The following is a 22,119-nucleotide window of genomic DNA, read 5'->3' as shown; positions in this document are numbered from 1 at the left end:
GGAGCTTTCTTTACTAAGCTATAAAATCACTTACTATAAATCAATTATTTTTGTACTGATTTATTAACTGCTCTCCAGCTGTTCAGATTGGCACTTAAAAAAAATCCTGGATGGTCCCACCAAAATGTTCAAAAGCATTTTCTCAGGAGTACTGTTGGTCCAACCTCATTATAGTCTCCCCTGGTAATCCACATATTCCTAAATGCTCTTAAGCTGCCAAGCATGGAAGCACAATCCACAGGGAGCACATCCAGCCTGGACATGAGTTGTGTTGGGAACTCCTACCTGGAGCTTCTTCAGCAGCCTCTCCTTGAAACCTTGGGAAAGGGTCAATCTGCCCAATTTGAGCAGGTTCCTGGGGATGTTGGACTTGGATGTTGGATCTGCTCACAACGCTGGGCGGTTCCTCCCAACCCCTGGCCCTGGGATTTCTGCCTCTGTGGGCACTTCAGGAGCTGGGAATATCTGCCCTCCTGCCTTGACAGCCCTTCCATCAGGGAGAATGTGCTCACACACAAGCTTTTCAGGCTTTTCCTGTATATTTTGGCAGGGATCTAAGGCAGTAGAGCACAGCTTCTCCTGTACATCCCTGACAACTGGGCATGGGCACACAGGGATGGTGGCACTGGCAGAGCAGGGACAGGGCACCCAGACACACCCAAACATCTTCTCACCCTCCTGTTCCTGATGGCACAAAGCACTGAGGGGGTCTGGCTCAGCAGGGCTGGCCTCTCACTCAGCTTCATTCTGAATTCTTGTTCATAGAGGCATCTCCAAATCTTCTCCATGTCATCCCAGGGTGTCACTGCCCCAGTTTCCACTGGGAAAGTAAAAGACAAAACACCCTTTTAGGTCTGACTTCCTTCCACAACAGAACAGTCATCGTGACTCACCCCAGACACGACCAGTTGGCATTTGGGGTGTCCCACAACAGCAGAAATCACCCAACAGAGGGACCAGAGATAACACCCAAGATCCAGGTGCAGATTCCTGGCAGCTTGGAGCCATCCTGCCCAGGGCAGGGGCTGACCCTCTGCTGCTGGGGCAGAGCATCTCCAGAACCTTCCAGATCCTCCAGTGCTAAATAGGCACCACTCCACTGCTGTCCCAGTGCTCCTCATTCCCAGTGCTCCCCACTCCCAGTGCTCCTCATTCCCATCACTCCTCACTCCCAGTCCCTGCAGCTGCTCCAGGATCCGGAGCGTTTGACTCAGGGCTCGGACTTGGAAGTGAAACGGGGTGTTCTTACTTCCCAGATAAATTACAGCAGAGAATCAATGGATTTTTCCAGACCCTGAGGCACAGAGGAAGGTCGGTTACAGTAATTGCATTTGCATTGATTTATATTTGGATTCTGTTTGGGGTTTTGCTGGGTTTCTAAAGGAAATGTTTTTAATGAGGTCAAAAATAATGGGAGAGCCGGTTTAAAATACGAACCCCAGGTATCCCAGAAACCTTAAGAGGGAAGAATCTCCCATTGGAGAAGGTGTGCTGCTCCCCACAGGACTCCAAGGCAGGAGTTACTGCATCCCTGCAGTGTGTGCACACCTGGAAACTCCGTGGAGGGGAAGAGAGATGAAAAACAATGAGATTTTCACATGTGCCTCTGGCTTAGCTGAGACTCTGCAAATATTTCCAAGGCTTGGTGAAAATTAGGACAATTTCACCTCCCTGTAAGTATTAACTGAGTTACCAGTTTGCTTTTCCAAATAATGTCTGCACTGGAATGAGACCTTTTCCAACTGATCCTTTATGGGAAACTCCCAGAAATTATGCTGAAATAGTTAGAACTATCTTTGGCACTGATTATGGCATTCTGGAATATTTTTCCCTGTCCTTGTTACTTAATTTAAAGACTGATTTTTGGTGAAATCACAAAAGTGAAATAGTAATTTCATTTGGCTTCAAGAGAAGATTTCCCAAAGAAGGAAATTTCTGCAGCTTTGAATCCAATCAGATCTGACAATCCAAATCCGTTTACAGGGGAAATTTCCTTTAAAAAAATAAATAAATCACTCTATACCTTCAGCTGGAATCCGTGGCTGCCGGGGTTTAATTGCTTCTCCTTGTGGCCCTAAAGCCAGGGCAGCTTCAAAGCAAGGGTGGCTCCCATTAAACTTAATTACCCTTTCCTGCAGCTCCCATGGCAGAGGTGCCAACTGCTGCAGGGAGGTGGTTATGAACCAGGGGCACATTCCAGACAAAGACAGGGATTAATCAGCAGTTTGAAATGCAGGCAAGTGCCCTCTGTGCACAGGGATGTTCATACCCCAGACAAACACCAGCTCTGTGTCTGTTGTTTCCACCCTGCTTCCATTCCAGCAGGTTGGTGTTAATGTTAACCCTAATGCCACCTCAGCACCATCCCCACCCCCTCAATACCTGTGAACATCCCCCAGTGTGTGCTCCATGTCCCACACACGCTGCTCTGTTAATGCCAACAGGCGCCCTCCGTGTTCCAGGGGTTGTTCCAAACATCCCACTCCAGCTCCATTTCATCCTGGCTGCTGTGCACATGGATGGGGCACAGGGAGGGGCTCCCCTGTGAACATGAGCCTGAGCATTAAAACAAGGGAATATTGACTGGGATGATTAAACCCGGACATGGGAATGCTCATCTGCTCCCTCAGATTGGTTCTGTCACACCTCACCTTAAAAAGGGCATGTGTGAATTAATTTGGGGACTGCAGGGTTTGCAATAAGGGAAATGGCTGTTGGTGTTTAGCTGGAGTGCAGTAAATTGAATTCACAGGTGAGACAATGTGAGACATCAAAAACACCTCGTGCTCACCTCGTGCTCTGGCTCGTGCTGATGTGACAAGATCTCGTTCAGGAATGGAAAGATGGTTCATTTTCTGGGAGCTGTGGAGAGACACCAGAGGAACTGGGCTGAGACCAGCACATCCATCCCACGAGCCAGCAGGTCCTGCACAGCTCCCTCCCGAGGGACAGCTCTGATCCCTGCTCTCTGTGGCAGTGACAGGACCTGGGAATGGCCAGAGCTGTGCCAGGGCAGACTCAAAGCTGAGAGACACGTTGGAAATGTGGGAATAACGTAATTCCCACAACACTGCAAACACAAAGGAGCTCTGTCCCCCACTCAGCCCTTCAGCCTGTGGGGACAACGTGGGGATGTGCCACAAGTGATCCTGGTACAGACCCAAATCCAGCTGATGCTCCCCAGTGAGACAGTGCCCGAAACCAGTCGGGCTTTCCCTGACCGGAGAAACAAACCCTGCTCCAAAGGATCCAGCCATGGAAGTGAGACAGGGCAGGTGGGAGAGACAAGCAGGCAGGTCAGGCTGGGAGGAGAGGGAGACAGTGGGAAGGAGCTCAGGGGCTGGAGCAGTTCTGGGTGTAGGAAGCAATAATCACCATCACAGATGCTTAACTCTAACAGCTTGACAAGATCCCTTTCCTCACACTGGAGCTGTGTTTGATTGCTCCCATACACGTTTCCATCCCAAATCCCCGTTTTGCAATGTCTTCCTGACACTCCAAACATCCACAGAGCTCTTTGAAGTCGAAGTTTAATGTGTTTATTGACACCAGTTATGATATTTCAAAACACATGGGCTACAAATTGTTACCATGCACTCCGAGTGTTTACAGTAATCCCTGTATTAAAACAAACTCAGCCTTTCCTGATGATTTTATATCATCTTCCTGACTCACTTGCCTGTGTTTATTTAAACTCCTGTTGAGGGTTTTTTTTTTTACTATTCAACATTTTTGAAACATTTAAAAAAAAAAAATCCAACCCTATCTTTGGATTTCATGTACTTTTGAAACCTTTTGCCTTCATTTTTATGGGCTTCACATGGCCCAAATCTTCCTTTTGAGTTTTCCTTGCAGCCCAGGTTTTCCCTGCTCCAGCCCAGCAGGTGTGTGTGAGGATCCCTGTCAGGGCTCAGCCCAGGGATGGGCAGCTCCAGGAGCTCAGCCCTCCCTGGCCACACGTTTCCCTCTGATCTCCACGTGCTGGAGATGGGCTTAAGCTGCAACAAGAGGAGATTTTTGGAGTCCTAAAAGATATGGAGGAAGGGAAATTAAATTTGCAAAGTAATTCTGAAATGTAAATAAGGTTCCAATCGTTGTTCTTTTAAAGGAAACTTAAATTACTGTGTTGCTAAATTGGAGCAGCTCTGGGGGCTCTTCTGTGGCCTTCTGCTCTTCAGACTCACAAAGTCAAACCAGCATCTCCAGGGGTGGCTGGATTTAATAGTATCATCTAAAATGTAATAAACCCTGCAAGTGATGAACAACTGGGAAGGTGCAGGACCCACTGGGACTCAAATTTAATCCCAATGTTTTGGAATTCAGCATCTGAGAACTACTCAGAGCTCACTTGTTATTTTCCATGCTGGAGAAAAGCAGATAAGATCTATACCTAGGAAATGCTATAAACTGTGCCTAAACAAAAGTCTTGGTTGAAAAATTATATGTTTAAGGTAATAGTCTGGATTATTTGAAAACGAAGAGAAGTCCAGGGAAATACTTATATTTTTTAATTTTCTGAATGCTCTGAATCAGGTTAAACAATTTCACCAACCTGGGCTCCAATCACCACCCACAAATTAACCTTTCCTGGAAGAACGGAGGCCTTGTGACTGCACTCTGAAATAACTCTCCAGCTCTGTGCTGCTGCAGTGCCCAAGCCCTGAACCCCTGCAGCCTCCTCCCTCATCACCTCCTGCATCTCCAGTGGGCAATTCCGGGCTGCACTGACCCCTCCCAGCACAAACACCAACATCTGGCATGGAAACCACAGCAGGACAGCACTTCTTGTCATCCTGCAAGGGCACCACCCCCTGCTCAGAGCACTCTGGGGTGAGTGGGTGGCACAAAGCCCCAACATCTGCTCCCAGCTGGGAGAGCTGTGCCCGGTCACCCCCCGGCTCTGGGTCCGTGCAGGTGAGAGCCTCTGGCACAGAAATCAGAGCTGCTGGGAGTTTTGAGGCTGTACAGTGGTAAAAAGGGAAAGCAGGGCCCTCTCACCCTTGGCAGGCTGTCAGTTCAGCATTAAATGCTCCCTGAGCCGCTCTGGAATCTCATTGTTACTTTAAGGGCCAAGTGCCACCAGCTCCGTGTCCAAGGGCTGCAGGACTCAGACTGGGGAGCAAACTGCTAAAAGCTGGGTCTGAGGGATGGAAGCGACAAGTGGAAAGCATTCCCATGGATTGTGCAGGATCCCTGGAGCTGGGCCAGGGCCTCGGGTCAAACCCAGTCCCATGTCCCGGGAGCTGGTCCGGAACATCCTCCGGGTCCGGCCAAACCAACAGCCCGGGAGCCCCCGGCCAAGGGCAGCTCCAGCTGGCACCCACAGGGCAGTTTGGGAGGTTATGAAAAGTTTACTAATGAGAAACATTTCAGGACGTGGTGCCAGTGGTTTTGCCTGGAGGAAGAGCTGCAACGACACGGGAATATGTAACTTTGGTGGAAAGTCTGAAAGGGCTCCACACCCCCAGAGCTGCCTCACTGTTATACATCCCAGCAATTCTGGGCATCAAGAAGGTTGTCTGCCTGCTCTAAATATGTTTACATTGTACTTTCTAAATATTTAAAGCCATTGATGAAATTAAAGGTAACTTTCAGGATGTTGTTGCTCCTCAGCTATTTCGTTTGGGTTTGCAGGACCAGCTCTTCTTCTGTAAACAGGAATTTGATACAGCAAAGGGCTGGGAGAGCCCTGAGCAGCCAGGGATCCTCAGCAAACAATTTTGGTGGCCAAGAGAAACCTCCTTAAATGATTTCACCATATTCCTGTTGGGAAAGAATCAGCTGGTTTGATTTCTGAGGAGGAAGCACTTGCAAATTTGGTTTTCCCCCAGCGCAGACAGTCAGTGACCAGCTCGATCTCAAACAGCCCCTTGCATGCAGAAATCACCACCAAAACTCCACTGGCAGGTGATAAAGCAGCAAATCCCAAGAGAAGCTCCCTCTCTGGTGGGTCTATGGGAGCAATTCCAGGCAGTGCTGCCAGGGCTCTACACCCGTCCTCACTGGGAGCAAATGTCTGGGGGCACAGCAGTGTCTGTACCAGTGCTATCCATCACTGTGTTTACCAGATTTCCCTTTTCTTTCCATAACTCCTGGCTTCACTCATGTCTGGGTGTTTTCTAACCAGCCTCAAGGCAATAAATCAAAGCTGTCAGCATTGGAAGAAAATTAATGTGAGAAGTTGTTCCAAAGGCCACCAGCCTTTCCCTCCTCGGTGTGTGCTCAGCTAATCCAGGATTCCTCAACAGCTTTCAATGTTTTCCTATTTTCACAAGGTTTCGAGACTCTAGGTGCTTTTTTTCTTTTTTTTTGAAGGGTGGCTTTGACTTGCAGCAGGTAAGAGGCCAAATCCCTGCAGCTTCTTTAGGTTTTAAGGAGAAGTGAGGGTGCTCAGCACAAACCTGACCCTGGGCCATCTCTGGCCAAGCCACAAGCAAAACCCAGACCCCGAGCTGGAAAACATCAGGGCCTGAATGTGGGTTGAACTTTTCAGGAAGGAAAAGGCCAAATGATTAGAAACCAATCCCGTTGCTGTGCCCTGCTGATGACGCTGGTTGAATTATTCATTGGGAGTTATTTATCCCAGGAATGTGGCTGGCATGCCACAGGAATACATTACGTGCAAGTTTTGATTTCTTGTTTCATTACTCACTCTGCCCCGCGCCGCTCAAACCCCAACCTCTCCGTTTCTGAAAGTCTCTTTTCCAAGTCTGAGAAAAAGAACACTTGGGACACAACCTTCAGCTGATCTGATCCAGCAAACACCTCCCTGGGAACAGCCAGCCTGGCAGCTCAGGCATTTTCCTGGAGCCCTGGAAAAAGCAATGTTCTTACCCTATTCAGCTGCAGATGAACTCTGTAACCCTGGGCAAATCACTTTGTTCCCTGCACCTCTGGCTGCACATTTATAAAATGGACATGGTATTTCTCTGTAAGATACTGTAAGGCCAGATATGTTAAATTGCCCAGTTACTATGGAAACCGGAAAAGCACCTAATGCAGATGGATGAGTGCAGGAACAGATCCCTCTGGCTGAAAAATCACGAGCAATTGGCAACTTCTTTAGGCAAAATCAGGGTGTAATCAGAAGGATCATGGTAGTCACTAAAAATTCCTTTAATAAAAAGTAACCAGGTTATGTCCTGGTTTCAGCTGGGGTAGAATTAATTTATTCTCAGCTTATTAGATTTGTCTCTGGATAGAAACTGAAGGGTTTCCCTTGAATATTTGCAAACCCTCACATTCGATTCTTCTGTTTAGATTTGGATTGGGATGTTTAGGTAGCAGCTCAAATTCTTTTTGTACCAAACAAAGATCACTAAAACCAGAAGAGTGATTGCAAAATCAGCCCAGAAGTCTGAAGTCTGGGATGTGTTGCGAAAGAAGTTTAATTTCAAAACTAAAATCTCAGGAACCCCTTAAAGAGAAAATTGTCCTTCCCAAGCACTGATTTTTTTACCCCTCACCCTGAGCTTGCAGATCAGAGGTTAATAAACTTGGCCCAGGACACCCTTGTCGGGAAGGCACCTAAATTCAGGAATAAAGACAACTGGGGAGGAACCCACAATTACACCTCACAGTGTTGCAAAGGCTCCTTCCCCAAGGGACCGGGAGCTCTTTGCTGAACGCAGCGAGGAAACAACTAATTTTATTGTTTTAAATTATTATTTGTGGGTGTTTTTTCCTCTCTAGCAAAACCGGCCTAACGATGGGAGTGACTACACCGTGATGCCTCCACTGCTGTTTGAACAGGGCAGACTCCCCCTCACGCCAGGAGGGTCCCACTGCCAGCAGCAGCCACGGAACAGCCGCCACGACCGGCAGGGTTTTCCAGCTCACTGTGTGATTTGATCTCCATAAACTCCCAGAACACCGAGTGCAGGGCAGTAAATCATCTCCAACATTATTATCTGCCCATCTGGGAGCAGAGAGCAACCACTAAGACAATGCAAGAACCCCGGGCTCCTTTCAGCACCCGGGGAGGGGGAGCCTGGTTGGTCGGGTTTGATTAATTCAGCAATTCAACAGCTCAGTCCTGCTCCTGCAGCACTTCCCACCCTCTGCCTTCCTCACAGCTCCCAGGGCTTAGGGATCTTTATTCTCTTTAATTTTCACCTATATTTCAAAATGGTTATTGCTTGAGTGTTGTTGGCTGGTGGGTCCAGTCCCTGTGAAAGAAGGAAGTGGTTTCAGAGGAAAAACCCGTGTTTTCCAAGTTACCATCGGACTTGGTTCCCAGCCTGGCTTTGGTGAAAAGCCTTCTGCACTCCCCTCCTGCAAAAGCCCTTCTGGATTTGCTGGCTCAGAACTGGAGTAGGAAAGTGTAAGAGGAATGGCCTCAAGCTGAGAAGGAATTCTCCCCTGTGAGGGTGGGGAGGCCCTGGCACAGGTTGCCCAGAGAAGCTCTGGCTGCCCCATCCCTGGGAGTGTCCAAGGCCAGGTTGGACAGGGCTTGGAGCAACTCATGTTGCTGGCCATGGTACAGAGAGCTCAGGAGTGTGGTAAACCATAATTATCTGTATTTTTCAGCACAAAAATCAGCAAAATGAAAGCTAAGGCAGTGACAGTGACTGTCAGCAAGCTGCTCATAATCAGGTTTTTTTCTTTTCCTACACACACCTACAGCAGTATTAGAGCCAAATAAAAGTAACAGAGCTCACCAAATCTATTCAGAGCATCATTTATTTTAGAGCCTCTGAATAATTATCTGTAGGCTTCATCAATTCATACATTCACACATTAACTATCTAAATACCTAAATCCAAGCCAGTTCTCTGGCTACAAGCCTATAGAATTCTATATGTTCTTTAGAATAAAAGGAGAAATTTACTGCTTTTGTACTGAGCTGCTTTTAAACCAAAGTTTTTTTGTATCGAGAAAGAGACCAACTTTCAAACACCTCCCCACTGCCCCCCAATTCCCTGCTGCCATTGATGGTTCCATAGCAGCCCTTTTGGAGAAGATTCTTTTTTGATACATCGAGCCACAGAACTGAATTTTCTTTGGGCAAACGAGCACAATTCCTCCCATTCCCTTACAGAGCTGGGGGTGTCTGACAAGCCCTCCTTTTCCCAGGGTCAGTGCAGGTCTCTTTTGGGATGCCCCTCCTGGAACCCACCCAGGTCTCATCTCCCCACCCCAGACCCGCAGTAGGTCGGGAGAGGAGCCTTGTTTTCATCCCATCAGTGCCCAGCCCTCCTCAAATGTCACATCTTTTCAACACCCCTGATGGGACAGAGCATCCCCTGGCCCTGCCTGTGCCAGGACAGACCATCCCCTGGCCCTGCCTGTGCCAGGAGCTGGGCTGGCTCTGCTGGGAGCTCAGCAGGAGCTCAGCCAAGCTGCAGCTTTGCTGTGCTTGGGACACCCCAAAGCACCCCTGAGGGGGTGGGTTCCCTCTGTCTGGCACAGCTGGGGCTCACAATGCCTGTCCATCCCCTGGGATTTAACCTGTCCATCCCCTGGGATTTAACCTGTCTATCCCCTGGAATTTAACCTGTCCATCACCTCTGGGTGGGGGGGTGAATGGAGCAGCCTCCTCACAGGCTCCCACTGCCTGAAATCCAAGCTTTGCACCCCCAAAACATCTCCCGGCACCACCCTCTGGATTCCAAATGAGCTGCAACTGGGGATATTTTGGGGTCATTCTCCCTGTGCCACACCCACACCCTCGGCTGTGCCTCACCAGGGCAGCAGGGAACACACCCCCATGTCTGAAAAGCCTCTTCATTCACTTGCAAAGCCAAAGGAGACCAAGTTCCCAAAATAAAAACCAGTACAAAGCCACAGATTTGAAAGCAGGGACCAGAGCCATCTCCTGCTCTTTTCCTGCTTGCAGTGCCTCTTTGGATTTTGACTGAAACAGCATCTTATCCTCACAGTCAGTTTAAACATCCACCAGTATACACATACATATATATGTCAATATTTTCCAGTTCTAAGTAGCAGCTACTGAGGTAATATTTGCCTACACAGACCCATAAACTACCCCCAGCGCCAGGTGTGCCATAACAAATTCCTCTCTGCTCTGAGTGGTTTTGATATTCTTGCTACTATCAAATAGCTCACACATCCTCAAGACAAAACCAATTTGTTCTGGAAAAATCCCAGAAGGTTTTTATTCTCAGCATAAAAAGCATCGTATTCTCAATATCTCAGGGCCTGCCCAGGCCAAAAAATGCCATGAGAGAAGGTCCCTGGCTGGGAGTGGCTCTGTTCTGCTCCAGCAGGTACCAAAAGCAGGCCAGTCCCCACCTAACACACACGTCCTCACCAGGACTGGGGGTTTATTCAGCCTAATCTAACCTGGATGTCTGTTTGCAACGTCAGTGAATATCTAAACAGGTTATTAAATGTAACAGCAAGAGCTTTTTTTACGAAAATCACCGGGATTATTCAAACTCTGGAAGAGAAGAAAGTGGAGAAGAGTGTTTCAGTAACCTGATCTGCCAAAACAGGACGGAAACCCTTTAACAGCACCTTGCCAGAAACAATGCAGGGCTGAGTCTGCTTTAAACAAGATGATTTTTCAGAATATTGTTACTGACTTTTTGTATAGTGTTAGTGAGGTTTGTGTACACTAATAAAAAATGAAAGCTGCTATTAAAAACAAATCAATGGACTGGACCTGGTTTTGATCACACCAGAGCTGGCCATTTGCATCGGTATTTGCAGCATCTGTTCCAATTAAGACTTGTTTTCTAGTTTAAAGATATTAGTCCAATCACTAGTGTTCTGTTGAGAACATGAATAGAGCATTGTTCTGGCAGAATGTAGTTAAACAGACTCCACAGACTCTATTAAACAGCTTTGCTACCCAATTAGAATGGGAAGGAGTCAGGCAGACATGGCTGCACTGGGTACCCTCTGTTCCACATGGATTTTTATGGATTCATAGTCAATGAAAACAGCTAACGTGGAACATGTGTCGGGAAAACCCAGACTGCAGGCTGGCTTGGAGCGTGGCAAATGGAGCATCAGCCCCTTTATGGCTGGGATTTAATGGACACCGAGTTTAATGGGAGCAGGGACTGGGTGGAAAACAATGCCCAGGGATGGCACCATCCCCAGCCAGCTCTGGGGCTGCTGCAAGAGCAGCACTGGGGGAACCCCCCGGCACCAAGGGCACAAATCACTCCAAAGGCACAGGGGAGCCTCAATCCCAAGGAATGGATCCATCCTCACCCCAAACCCCTCCTCTGCAGGGATGTCCCTCACCAACAGCAGCCAGGAGTCAAGGCTGGGGTCCAGCCCAGCTCAGAGTGATGCCATGGGCAGTGCCCACAACATTCTGGGCTCAGTCTGCCACCCCACAAACTCCCCTTGCACGTGCAGAACGTTCCTCCACCTCAGGTTCTGCCAGAGGGGAAGGGACTGGCCTGGATTCCCTCTGGGAATCCTCTCATCCCTGAGCAATGTGTGAGCCAGGCTTGGCTAAGCCAGTGCCTGCAGAGGCAGCAGAGCCTGCCTGAGCCTCGTGGGCAGCTTTGGGGCATGTGCAGGGAGGAGTTCCCTGTGTCCCTGGGCAGTTTCCTAAGGCATTCCACACCCAGCAGTGTGTCCAGGCTGGGCTGCTCTGACTGCAGCTAATTAGCTCTCCTGGCTTTGATGGATGGATTGATTCCACACTTAAACAGAGATAAATTAACTGTCCGTCTAAACAGAGTTTAAGTGAGGAGGGAATTCTGATTAGAATGTTATTTCATGCAGTGCTGCTCTTCCTTCTCAGCCAGTGCTGAGAACCTCTCACCTCCCTCGCAGAGGAAGCCCATGGAGCCAACCCCAGACCTGCAGAGCTGCCCAGGAATTCAGCAGTCCTGAGGAGAACACACCTGGTCAGGCTGTGCCCTGGGTACAAACCCCTGATGCTGCAGTGATCTCTGCAGGCTGAAGAACCGGTCTGTGGAATTAAATGTTCTAATGCTTTCAGGAGCATCTGAAATGTATTTTATTCTGAAACCCCTCAGAGTGCCCAAAACCCACCAAAAAGTCTGATTTTCTACTCACTCTAAAAAACTTTTATGTTAAAATGCCTTTTCTTGTCCTGAAGTGAGAAATACCTATACATGTTTTTAAAGGGTGTAATTATAGAACTAATGAAAAAATCTTTAACAACTGTGATAAGGGCTTGGAGAATGATGGGGTTTGTTAAAATTGAAGTACCTTAAGGTGTAAATAGTTTAGAAAAATAAATACAGCCATCACCTCAATATGTTAAACAAACAAGGCACCAAGCAAGATGAATTGTGGAACATTTCATGTAAATATTAACTTTTGAAGCTTTCCAACTGACAAAACTAAGGCAACAGAGAATGTCCCTTTACTTGCATCCTCATACACTCAACAGTCCTGGAATGGGACCAGGAGGGGAAAAGAAACAAAAACAAGCGAATGAGAAGTGAAAAATAGCACTTAACATTTCTGCAGGCATGGCCAAGGAAAGCTGGCACAGGGATGGACTTCCCTGGGTGCCTCACCTCTCCAGTAAGGTACAGTGCTCCACCTCTCCCCCAGCTCCACAGACCTTTTCTCCACCTCTCCCCCAGCTCCACAAACCTTTTCTCCACCTCTCCCCCAGCTCCACAAACCTTTTTTCCACCTCTCCCCCCAGCTCCACAAACCTTTTTTCCACCTCTCCCCCCAGCTCCACGAGCCTTTTTGCCCCATCTCAGCAGGACTCTCTGGCACTTGTTTGCTGTTGTGAAGCATCTGCTCTGTCAAACACACCCAGCTCTGCTCTGTGTTCTGAAGGGAGAACACTCAAAGGGACCAAAGAGAAAAGCAGGTAAAAGCAAAGCACAGAGGGAATTCTCTCTCACACACAAAGCACATTTCTTTTCATCTGCCTTTTTTTTTTTTTCAACTTTGAGAACCTTAATGAGGCTTGGTCCCACCAAGGAAAGCCAAGGGTAGGAGATTTTTCTTTTCTGTTGAAGAGGCTGGAGATACATTAAAACTAATTACTCCTTGTTTTATGCTCCAGTAGGATGAGAAATTCCCTTTAAGTTGGGATGGGAATTAATGCCAGTGGGTAAATTTTACTGAGTGAGAAGAAAGAAGCAGGCAGCATCCAGCAATGAGCTCTTTCCAGCTTTTTGAACACTTCCAGGGATGGTGACTCCCCTGGGGAGCCCGTTCCAGTGTTTAACCACTCTTACAGTGGAGAAATCTTCCCTCATATCCCACCTGAACCTCCCCTGGCACAGCTCGAGGAGGTTCCCCTCATCCCACCAGCACCTTCCTTGGGAGCACGGGCAGGTTTGTGCATCAGCCCCAGAGCTGCCAGAGGGAATCACTTCCATTCCTTGGGAGATTTGAAAGAGAGATTTTGAGTCTGCAAAGCACTTCCAAGCTCTGAATGCAAATTATTATTATTAATAGGACATTTTAGCCTGTCTGGGTAAACTGTGCAAAGAGCAGAGATATTACCCAGGGCTTCTCAGGTTTGTGCACTTCAAGCAGATCACCTTACTCTCTGTAAGCAAGGAACTATGCCTTTATATCACATTTGGCCCCTTTTTTTGTCTTTCCAAAGCTGTTTAGCCTTTTGTTATTATTTTAACTGTTTATTTCTTTAACAGCTCATTATTTTCAGTGGGCTCCTGTGTCTCATTACACACAGTTCAGCTTTAAGAGGAAATTTGTCCTTTATACACGTTTATTCTGCCTAAAAACATAATCATGAGTGTTTTCTCCTCTGATAGTCATCTCTATAAAGACTATTCTGTGCTTTGTGTTAGAATCCTTCTGTAGGAAATGCTTTACTTGCTTGAAGGGAACCAGAGAAAGTCACAAATCACTCCAGAAGATATTTTTGATCTCTTCTGATTGAACCTGTGTGCAAGAATTTTCATTCAAGGCTACTCTGGGGGGGATGAAATTCTTTCATTGCTTGTATTAGCAGTGCTGTTTCTACAGAGCAGAAGAACTGGGATGGAGGGAGGTGTTTCTACAGAGCAGAAGAACTGGGATGGAGGGAGGAGGGTGAGGCCAACACTGACCCACCCAGACACGAGGGAGGATCCACCACCTCCCGTGTGTGCAGGTCTAACCCTCACCCTCATCCCCCACAGCCTGATGGCTCCAGAACTGTCCAGAAGTCTGTTACCTCCCCTGCTTCAGGTCAGGGGTCCCCAGAAGGGCACCCACTAAAGCAAGGCAGGAGCACTGGACAAGCCTACGTGTTCCATCACGGGTGTTTCTTTGCAGAACAAGTTTTTCAAACTCTAAAATTCGGGGGCCATTTTTCCTCCAGTGACAAATCCCAAGACCTTGAGATTTAGTTTGCTGCTGGAGCCACTCCAATCAGTGTATCACAGAACCACAGAATATATTGCTGGTGCAGGGCCTCACATTTGGGATCTCGGAGCCAGATGTGCCCCACAGTTACCTGAGCAGGTAATAATCAATGAATTTGGGGGAAGCTGAGATTCTGAGGGCTTGAGAGGAGAAGATGATTCTGTGCAGTGCTTTCATGTGCACAAATCACTGTTCAGGGGGAACTGGGGCTCCTTCTATCCAAGCCCTCAGCCCCAGTGAAAGGCTGGGGGTCAGTTCCAGTTTTAGGGCTGTCCAAGTGTGACAGCCCCACCAAATCCAGGGGGTTTCAGAGGGGAGGGTTGGATTTGCTTCACAAAGTGACAGTTCCTAGTATTTAGAAGGTGACAGGAGCACTCAGACACTCTGTGCTGGCTCCCAGAGAACACAATTTTCACCACTTGTGTCTGTCCCCAGCAGGCAACATCCAACCATCAAAGGTGCCTCTGCAGATCACCATAGACCAGAGGTATCTCTTCTTCTACAGCAGTGCCACCAAAGTCCCAGTGTCCCACAGCATCACTAGGGGTGAGCTCTTTGCCTGGCCCATCTCCCTCCTTTTCCAAACAGCTCTCACAGGTGTGGGGTGCTTGGAACAGGCTCTGACTCAAAGAACAGCTCAGCCAAGACACCCTTGCAAAAGAAAACTGGTTAAAAGAGAAAAACAGCCCTTAAAGAACTTGGGAAGCCGATTTTCAGCCCAAACAAATCACACAGAGAAAGAGGGGCTGGGGAGGGCAAGAGGGACCAGAACTGAGCCGAGCTCTGGAACCACCGAATTCCCTGGAGCTCTCGGAGCCCGGCCAGCACAGCACACGAGTGATTGCCCAGGCAGACCCAGCATCACCCTCTCCCTGCCTCACTCGTGTGGCAAACCCACAGCAAGGAGTTCTTTCTTTTAAACTTGCAATGCCCCAGAATTCCCACGAAAGCAGCGAAAGGAGCCAAAGCCAGAGGAGCTGAGGTGCTCGAACCTCGCGGCAGCGTTTAAACACCTCCCCAAGCCCTGCAGCTCCCAAAGGTGATCCCAGCCCTTTGCCCAGTACCTTCTTTCAAAATAGAAGCCCAGGAAAGGCTCTGACCTGTCAGCCCCACTAACCTTTTCCTTTTTTTTTTTTTTTTTTGGTTTAATTTAACGTGCCCCTCAGATGTTCAGCCCCTCACAAAGGAGGTAAGTCTCTGCCCGGCTTTTTTTTGGAAGGAAAATGTGGCATGCACCTATTTTGTTTCATTCTGTGCCAGGACCTATAAAGTTACTGTGGGCTGCAGCTCCTGCCAAGTTCTAAAGGTGACAGGGCAATGGGCACCCAAAGGACGCTTCTATCAATGCCCTTTTATTTCCCTCTCTTTCCCCTTCCACCGAACCTTTTTTTTCTAATAGAATTACTCTTATCTGCAAGTGATTTAAACTCTAAGGTTTACAGAAGATTTAAAGAGTGCGAACACAGTTGGAATGTTTTAAACTAACAGTACAAGTTGCATTTTAAGAAAATAATTAACTCCCAGGGGAGGTGCGGTTCTTGGAGTAATGACAGATTCAAGGCTGGCTTTCCCTATATGGAGTTTCCAAATAATAAAATATCTTCGGTTCCCTACTGGTGTCAGATGAGAACCTGTTAGTGTGCTAGTTGCTGGTGGACTGTCATGGGTTTGGGGGGTTTTTTGGTGGTGTGTGTTTTTTTTTTTTCAGTGGGCCATTAGTGTTTTAAAGACACAGTGCACAGTGGGGAACCTCACATGCAAAGCTGGAGCACAGAGTGCTGTAAATGCACTGAGTTTGTGTGTTTACAACCTTTCCCCATCCCTTCTTCTTGCTGAAAAAAAAAGAAAATAAAGTATTTTCCTCGTATTTTACAATCTTAATGTCTCTGTTCTGGCTGAGGACTTCCCAGAGCCACAGACAAGCCTTTCTCAGAGCCACAACACCCAGCCCAGTCCAGGTTCCAATCTCCCTCCTGTCCAGTGTGAGGGGTGACACAGCACAGCCCCCTGCCAGGGCACAAGAGCAGATGCAAACCCTCCCTTTTTAAAGGAGAGTGCTCATTATTGGAGGAAAGGCTGCTAAGGAGCAGGATCCAGCAGTGAGAAACTCCCAGGCAAAGCAGCTCCTTCAGGAGGGCTCAAGCCCTACTTCAAGTGAAAACCCTCTGCAGGACACTGCCAGGACCTGAGAGCTTGGGCAGAACTTAGAGTTGCTTCTTGTTTGATCTGTGACATCTCCCATTTGAACCATGCTCAAACAGGCACAACAATAGAATTGAAACACCCTGGTCCACCAGGCAACTGAAGGATGGCACAAAGGTTTGGGCAGAGATGAGAACGACTTTATAAAAACCAGAATGGCTGAAACATAACAGGCAGGTTCACTATGACTTGTGCACAAATCCTAAGACAATGCCCTTATTACAGACCCACATTTTAGGAGTGCACTATTTTACACACATAGCCCAGGCCTCCTCTTTGTAAAGCACGAGTAACTTAATGTATAACATGCACGAGATTCTCAACTTGAACGCATTGAACCTTTTCCTATGAAGTGAATGAGTTAAATCTCATGTCATATATTCACGTCACTTATTTTGCCCAGTGAGAAGATCAGATGGTCACATCCATATTTTCACAGTATTTTGAGTTCCTGGAACACGAGCACAGTGGTGTGTGTAACTCCTGAGCAGGTTGAAGGAGCCTCCTGGACTGATGAGGATCAGCCCTGTCCACGTTACTCACAGCTCTCCTCCTGAAGTTTGAGGCTCAGCAACACACAGGCACAAGCCTGTTCTCAAAAACACCCTCAGCCTCTCAGGGACAGCGCTTTCCACAAATTTAATTACTTGCAAAACCTTTGGTCATTAACACCCAACCTAAATTCTACTGCAGGTCACAGGCTATTAAAAAAATGAAGTGTCCGTGCTCCCCAAACAATGATTTGTTTAACTGGAGCTTTGATTAAATCCGAAGCCACAACAGCACAGGAATCCTATTGCTAATGTCCTCACCCTGTTACAGAGCCTGCCAGGAACCTCACCAGGTAATTATTCCTTCCTGAGTCTTTGCATGATGATTCCTGGGCCCTTTTTCAAGGCCAAGCTGGACAGGGTTGGAGCAACCCTGCTCAGGGAAAGAGTCCCTGCCATGGCAGGGGTGGAACAGATGGACTTTAAGGTCCCTTCCAACCCAAATCATTCTGTGATTCTATGACTCCACACTGTTTTCAACCCCTCAGGCCACTGAGAGTCTGTCAGTGTGTATTTGTGGGCCAAAACATCCAATCCCCACGAGGAAACAACGTGAGCCACGTGGTCACTGTGGGTGACAAACACCCCAGAAAGCACCTGTGCTCTCTGGACCTTCATTCATCCCCCTGGACGAGGCTCTGTGGTGCTGGGGCAGCTTCAGGGGCTCAGGACAAAGCCCATGGATGGAGGCAGGTCTTTGTTCCCTCCCTTGGGCAGGAACAGGCTCTCTTGGGGGCACAGTCAGCTGCTGCTCCTGTGCTCCCTGCACTGTTCCCTGCACCTCCCTGGCTCCAGGCAGCACAGACCCCGGGTCTGGCTCTCCTGGAACGAGCTGGCTGGAGACTGACACGTGGCCAGATGGGAGTGTGTGTCCTCACAGGGGCAGAGCCTCCCCAGCTGCTGCACCAGGGATGCTTTATTGCTTTCATAATATTTTCCGGGTTCTGAAACACAAACCACATGTGGAATATTTTTTTTTTGAAAATTTACACATTGCACTTGCTGGAGAGTGTTCATTCCAGCACCCACAGCTCCAGACCCTTCCCAAAAATGAGGAGAGGGAGGAGGAGACGACACACCAGAACCTGCTGCCACAGCTCTGGAACAGCCCTGCTACCCAGGCCCAAAATCCCCGGGTGCACTCCTGCCTACTTTGATTTTACAGGGCAGTTAAGGGTTAATTTGGATTATCCTGTCATCCAGGAAATCATTAATACCAAACCAAAGGAGCTGGACAGCTTGCTGCAGGTGGAAGGGGAGGGAATGCTGGAGGCCAAGCTCAGCTGGGGTGTCAAAGCCTTGGGTCACTCCACCACAGCTCAGTTTGGCACAACAAGCTCCTCTCAGTGACTGAGGAGTTGAGGCAAACCCCAAATTTTGCTCCAGAAGAGAATGGGAAGATTCCTAACTTTTTGCAGCTCTCTCTATAAATCAAAGTCAAGGATTCTCCAAAGCAGGCAGGAGCTGAGCCCTCCTTGGAACCCCTTGGATCATCCTTCAGGAAAACTGTGTTTACTGATGTTATGGGTGTTGTAAAAACAGAGAAATGATCCAGTACCTTGGGGACATCACAGCCAATTGTGCTCATATTCATGTCCAAGGTGCTGCCAAACAATTTGCAGGTCAGTGGGACCCACACATGGAAGAGCCTCTGGTTGAGAATCACATCCTCCGAGCCAAGGCCAATTCCCTCATGAGAAATCAATGGGAATTAGACACCCAGGTGCCTTTGAAAACCCTGTTAAGTACCTATTGCATCTGTAATTCCCTTTAAAATCTCTCCCTCTCCACTTGAGTCTAACGGGTGTGGAACTGAGCCCTCGATGGAAGAAGGAAGGGAAGAGTCCAAAAGCCCCTTCTGAGTCCCCCCCCCCAGATCCATTCCTCACAATCCAAGGGAAATAAAGATTCTCCCTGTGCCAGTGTGGTGCTTCCATGCAGAGACAGGGTGGGAATGCTCCTGGAATCACCGAGCCCCTCCCTGATGCTTTTTTATTGGTGCCAATAAATCCATAAGGAATGCCCTGTTTTCATTATAGAAAATGCTGAGCCAGGTAGTGATCAATCAAAATATTGGGGAGTCATGTCTGCTGTGACACATTTTAATGAGCAGAAGCTCTGTGTCCCCCAGGCAGGTACAGCCCACCCTGTGCTGCCTTCATCAGGACTCATTTTAATGGAACAGTGAGTCAAAAATAAACACCAAAATCACATAAAGGACCCATATTTGTGGGTCAGGGCTACTCCAACATGACGCTTTTGCAGCCACCTCCCTTCGCTCTCCTTTCCTTGCAAGAAAAAGAGTTCCTGGCACTTTTGACCCAACTCCTGCCAGGCTGCAGCATCCCCAAAATACTCCGGTTGTTGCCAAAGGCAGGCTGGGATCCCCGCAGTGAGGGAAGGCTCCCTGACAGATGAACAGCATCACCTAGGGGCAGACATCAGCACTGGGACCCACACACGGCCGGGGAGCTCGGGGGATGCTGCTCCTGAGCAGGGCAGCACCTCAGGAGGGTCTGGTCCTTGTTTGCTGCAGCACCCTGTGCAGTGCCTGATATCCCAACAGCAAAATGCAGCTCAGCTGGTTCAGGATCACGAGTCCTCTTCCCTTTGGGGATTTTGGAGCAGGTGCAATTACCCCAGACCGAAGAAAGCAACCCAGAACCTTTGCCCTTGAGCTGGAGGGAGGCACAACACCTTGTCCACAGCTTGCACAGTCACAGTAACACCATGACAGAACTTGCTTCAAAAGCCTCCAGAGATCTGGCCAGTGGGAATAACAACCAACCAAGTGGGAGCTGGCTTCCCCTGTGCCCCCTCAGTCCCGGTGTCACCAGCCCCTGACCCCCAAGGGGACACCTAAATCACCAAGTGGTCTGGGAGAAAAGGCATTCACAGCAATAAATGCACCCCCCCCGAATGCACACACTCTGCAATCAGTGAAAACCCCCCCACTGATGCCCAGCCCAGCTCAGCACATGAGGCAAAGCAGCTCTGAGGCCCCAACTCGCAGGGGCAGAGCTGCTACTTGTTTGTCTACTTAAATCACTGAGTCCTGCAAGCTGCACTTGGGCTCTTAAGTCAACAGATTCCCACAAGGATGTAAAACATCCCTGGAACAATGACTCCAAACCACATCATGTCCAGAGGGAAGTGATATTCACTGGGTGAATGAAAATTGTAAAAACAAACAAAGGAACGATCCCACCCCCAGGGGACAATTCCAGCCCACTGCTCTCGTACTCACAGCCCGTTTGCTGCCAAGAAATTTGGGTTATCGGGGATTACACATGGAAGAATCCCTGTGAGGCAGGAATGTCCTAAATGATGGCCAGTTTTCTTGTATGAAATTATGATTTGGAACTGAAATTCTCATCCTGAGACCAAGAACTTGTGCAAACATCTGACTGCAGGGATCCCGTTGTCACAGCTATGAAATCAGTCATTTGTTTGCCATCACCAATTTAAGATATTATATTAGTAAGTGCTATTATCACAATAATGCAGTGAAAAATGTAGGGACAAAGGATTCATGTTTTGCTGGGGAGAGGAATGATCACACTCCTGGAGAACAAAAGCCTAAAAGCAACTTGGTGCTCGTTCCTTGGGATACAGCTGGAAGTGGCAGGAGCAAGGACTAGAGCATGTTTAACACTTCCCAGATGAGGTGGATGCACATCCCACGTGGGACACAGGGCTGGGACACGCCTGGTTAATTGTTGTGTCGTGTGTGGTGTCCAAAAACCACACAGCCAGAGCTCCAAGGCAAACAGGGCCATGGCAGGAGTTCCTTTCAGGGACTCAGGAACGAGCACGTTCTGCAGGATGCTGTCAGCTAGGAGCAAAAAAAAGGCAAGAAACCACACAAAGCAGGGACATGGGCCCGTGTGTAAAGCCCAGCCTAAGTGTAAATGCCTTGCTGAAGTGGGGGTTAACAGAAGAGGAGCTGCTGGAAGATGCCTGAAAGTCAATGGGCAAAAGCTGAGCAGGTTGTTCCCTTCAGATTCCCAACCCGGCCAGGGGGTGGCTGAGGGGGCACCCGAGCTGCTCCAGAGCACAAAGACATCCTGGCACAAAGGCAACTCAGAGAGAAGGGTTTTTAACACCCCTAAAGCCACCCCAACAGAAACCAAACGACTGGTGAAATAACAGAGGGGGGCCTGACAGTCCCTGCTCCCAAACGTGGAGTTTGGGGCAATCCCTGGCTGTTATTCTCACAATACCTTGCATTCATTACTTTATTTAAAAATGGTGTACTGTGTCTGGAAAACAGGAAGTAAGCCATAAATCTCTAGTTTAAAAGCCATCTGAAGCCTGTGGACCAGATATGTTCTCAATCAGTAGTCAGGCAGTAAATAAACATTTATATACAGCAACTGCTCTCAACCAGCCTGACCTCCGGCTATTACAGGGCACATAAAGAGGAAATTTGTTTAGTCCCATAAAAGCCCAGGCAATATATCAATAGATTATTAAAAATGGAAACAATGTAGGCTAATGGATTATATTGATTTTAATAAACATAAGTATCTGGGATTCAAAGATAAGAGTCAGATATGACATCCTTCCGAGCTCACCTTTCGGGATGTCTCCTAAAATGAGCCAAACTACATCTGTCAAGGACAGCACTGGCTGCTATTTTTTTTTTTTCTTTGCAAATCGACTTTTTTTTTGGCTGAAGGACTTAAATTGGGGGGTTTGCATTTTTTTTTTTTTTCTGCTTGTGAACCATGAACGCAGTCAAAAAATAAAACTGGTGCATCTTTTAACGTCATTGCTGCAAAGAAAAAAATCTCCAGCAATTGCAGGCTCTCCCCAGGCATGGTGGCTGGGAGTGCACAGATGCTGCTGGGTTGGGGGTTTTAGGAGGGCTGCTCACTTTTGCTGCAGCAAATATTGGTGCAGACACTGGAGCTGGATCTCTGATGCTCTGGAAGCTTGGCAGGAGGCTCAAGTAGCCCCAGTGCATCCCTCTGACTGCTTCCAAGGCTGAAACATGTCTTCACCTTTTAAATAGCTGGGGTGTGTCCTGAATATGTGGCTGGTTGTCAGAATACTCTGATATTTG

At 48.1% G+C, this 22,119-nt stretch overlaps 1 protein-coding gene across 1 annotated transcript; it reads right to left on the bottom strand.

Annotated features, from left to right (window-relative positions):
• Positions 1 to 128: 128 nt before the first annotated feature.
• Positions 129 to 11,771, bottom strand: ACTRT2 (actin related protein T2). Its single transcript, XM_032709323.1, is given in 4 exon segments — positions 129 to 232; positions 235 to 252; positions 255 to 596; positions 11,750 to 11,771. Coding segments are annotated over 4 exon segments (486 nt in total).
• Positions 11,772 to 22,119: the final 10,348 nt, after the last annotated feature.

Source organism: Chiroxiphia lanceolata, chromosome 22 (assembly GCF_009829145.1).
Source record: "Chiroxiphia lanceolata isolate bChiLan1 chromosome 22, bChiLan1.pri, whole genome shotgun sequence".
Taxonomy (NCBI): Eukaryota; Metazoa; Chordata; class Aves; order Passeriformes; family Pipridae; genus Chiroxiphia; species Chiroxiphia lanceolata.
This window is presented reverse-complemented; position numbering and strand designations above follow the sequence as displayed.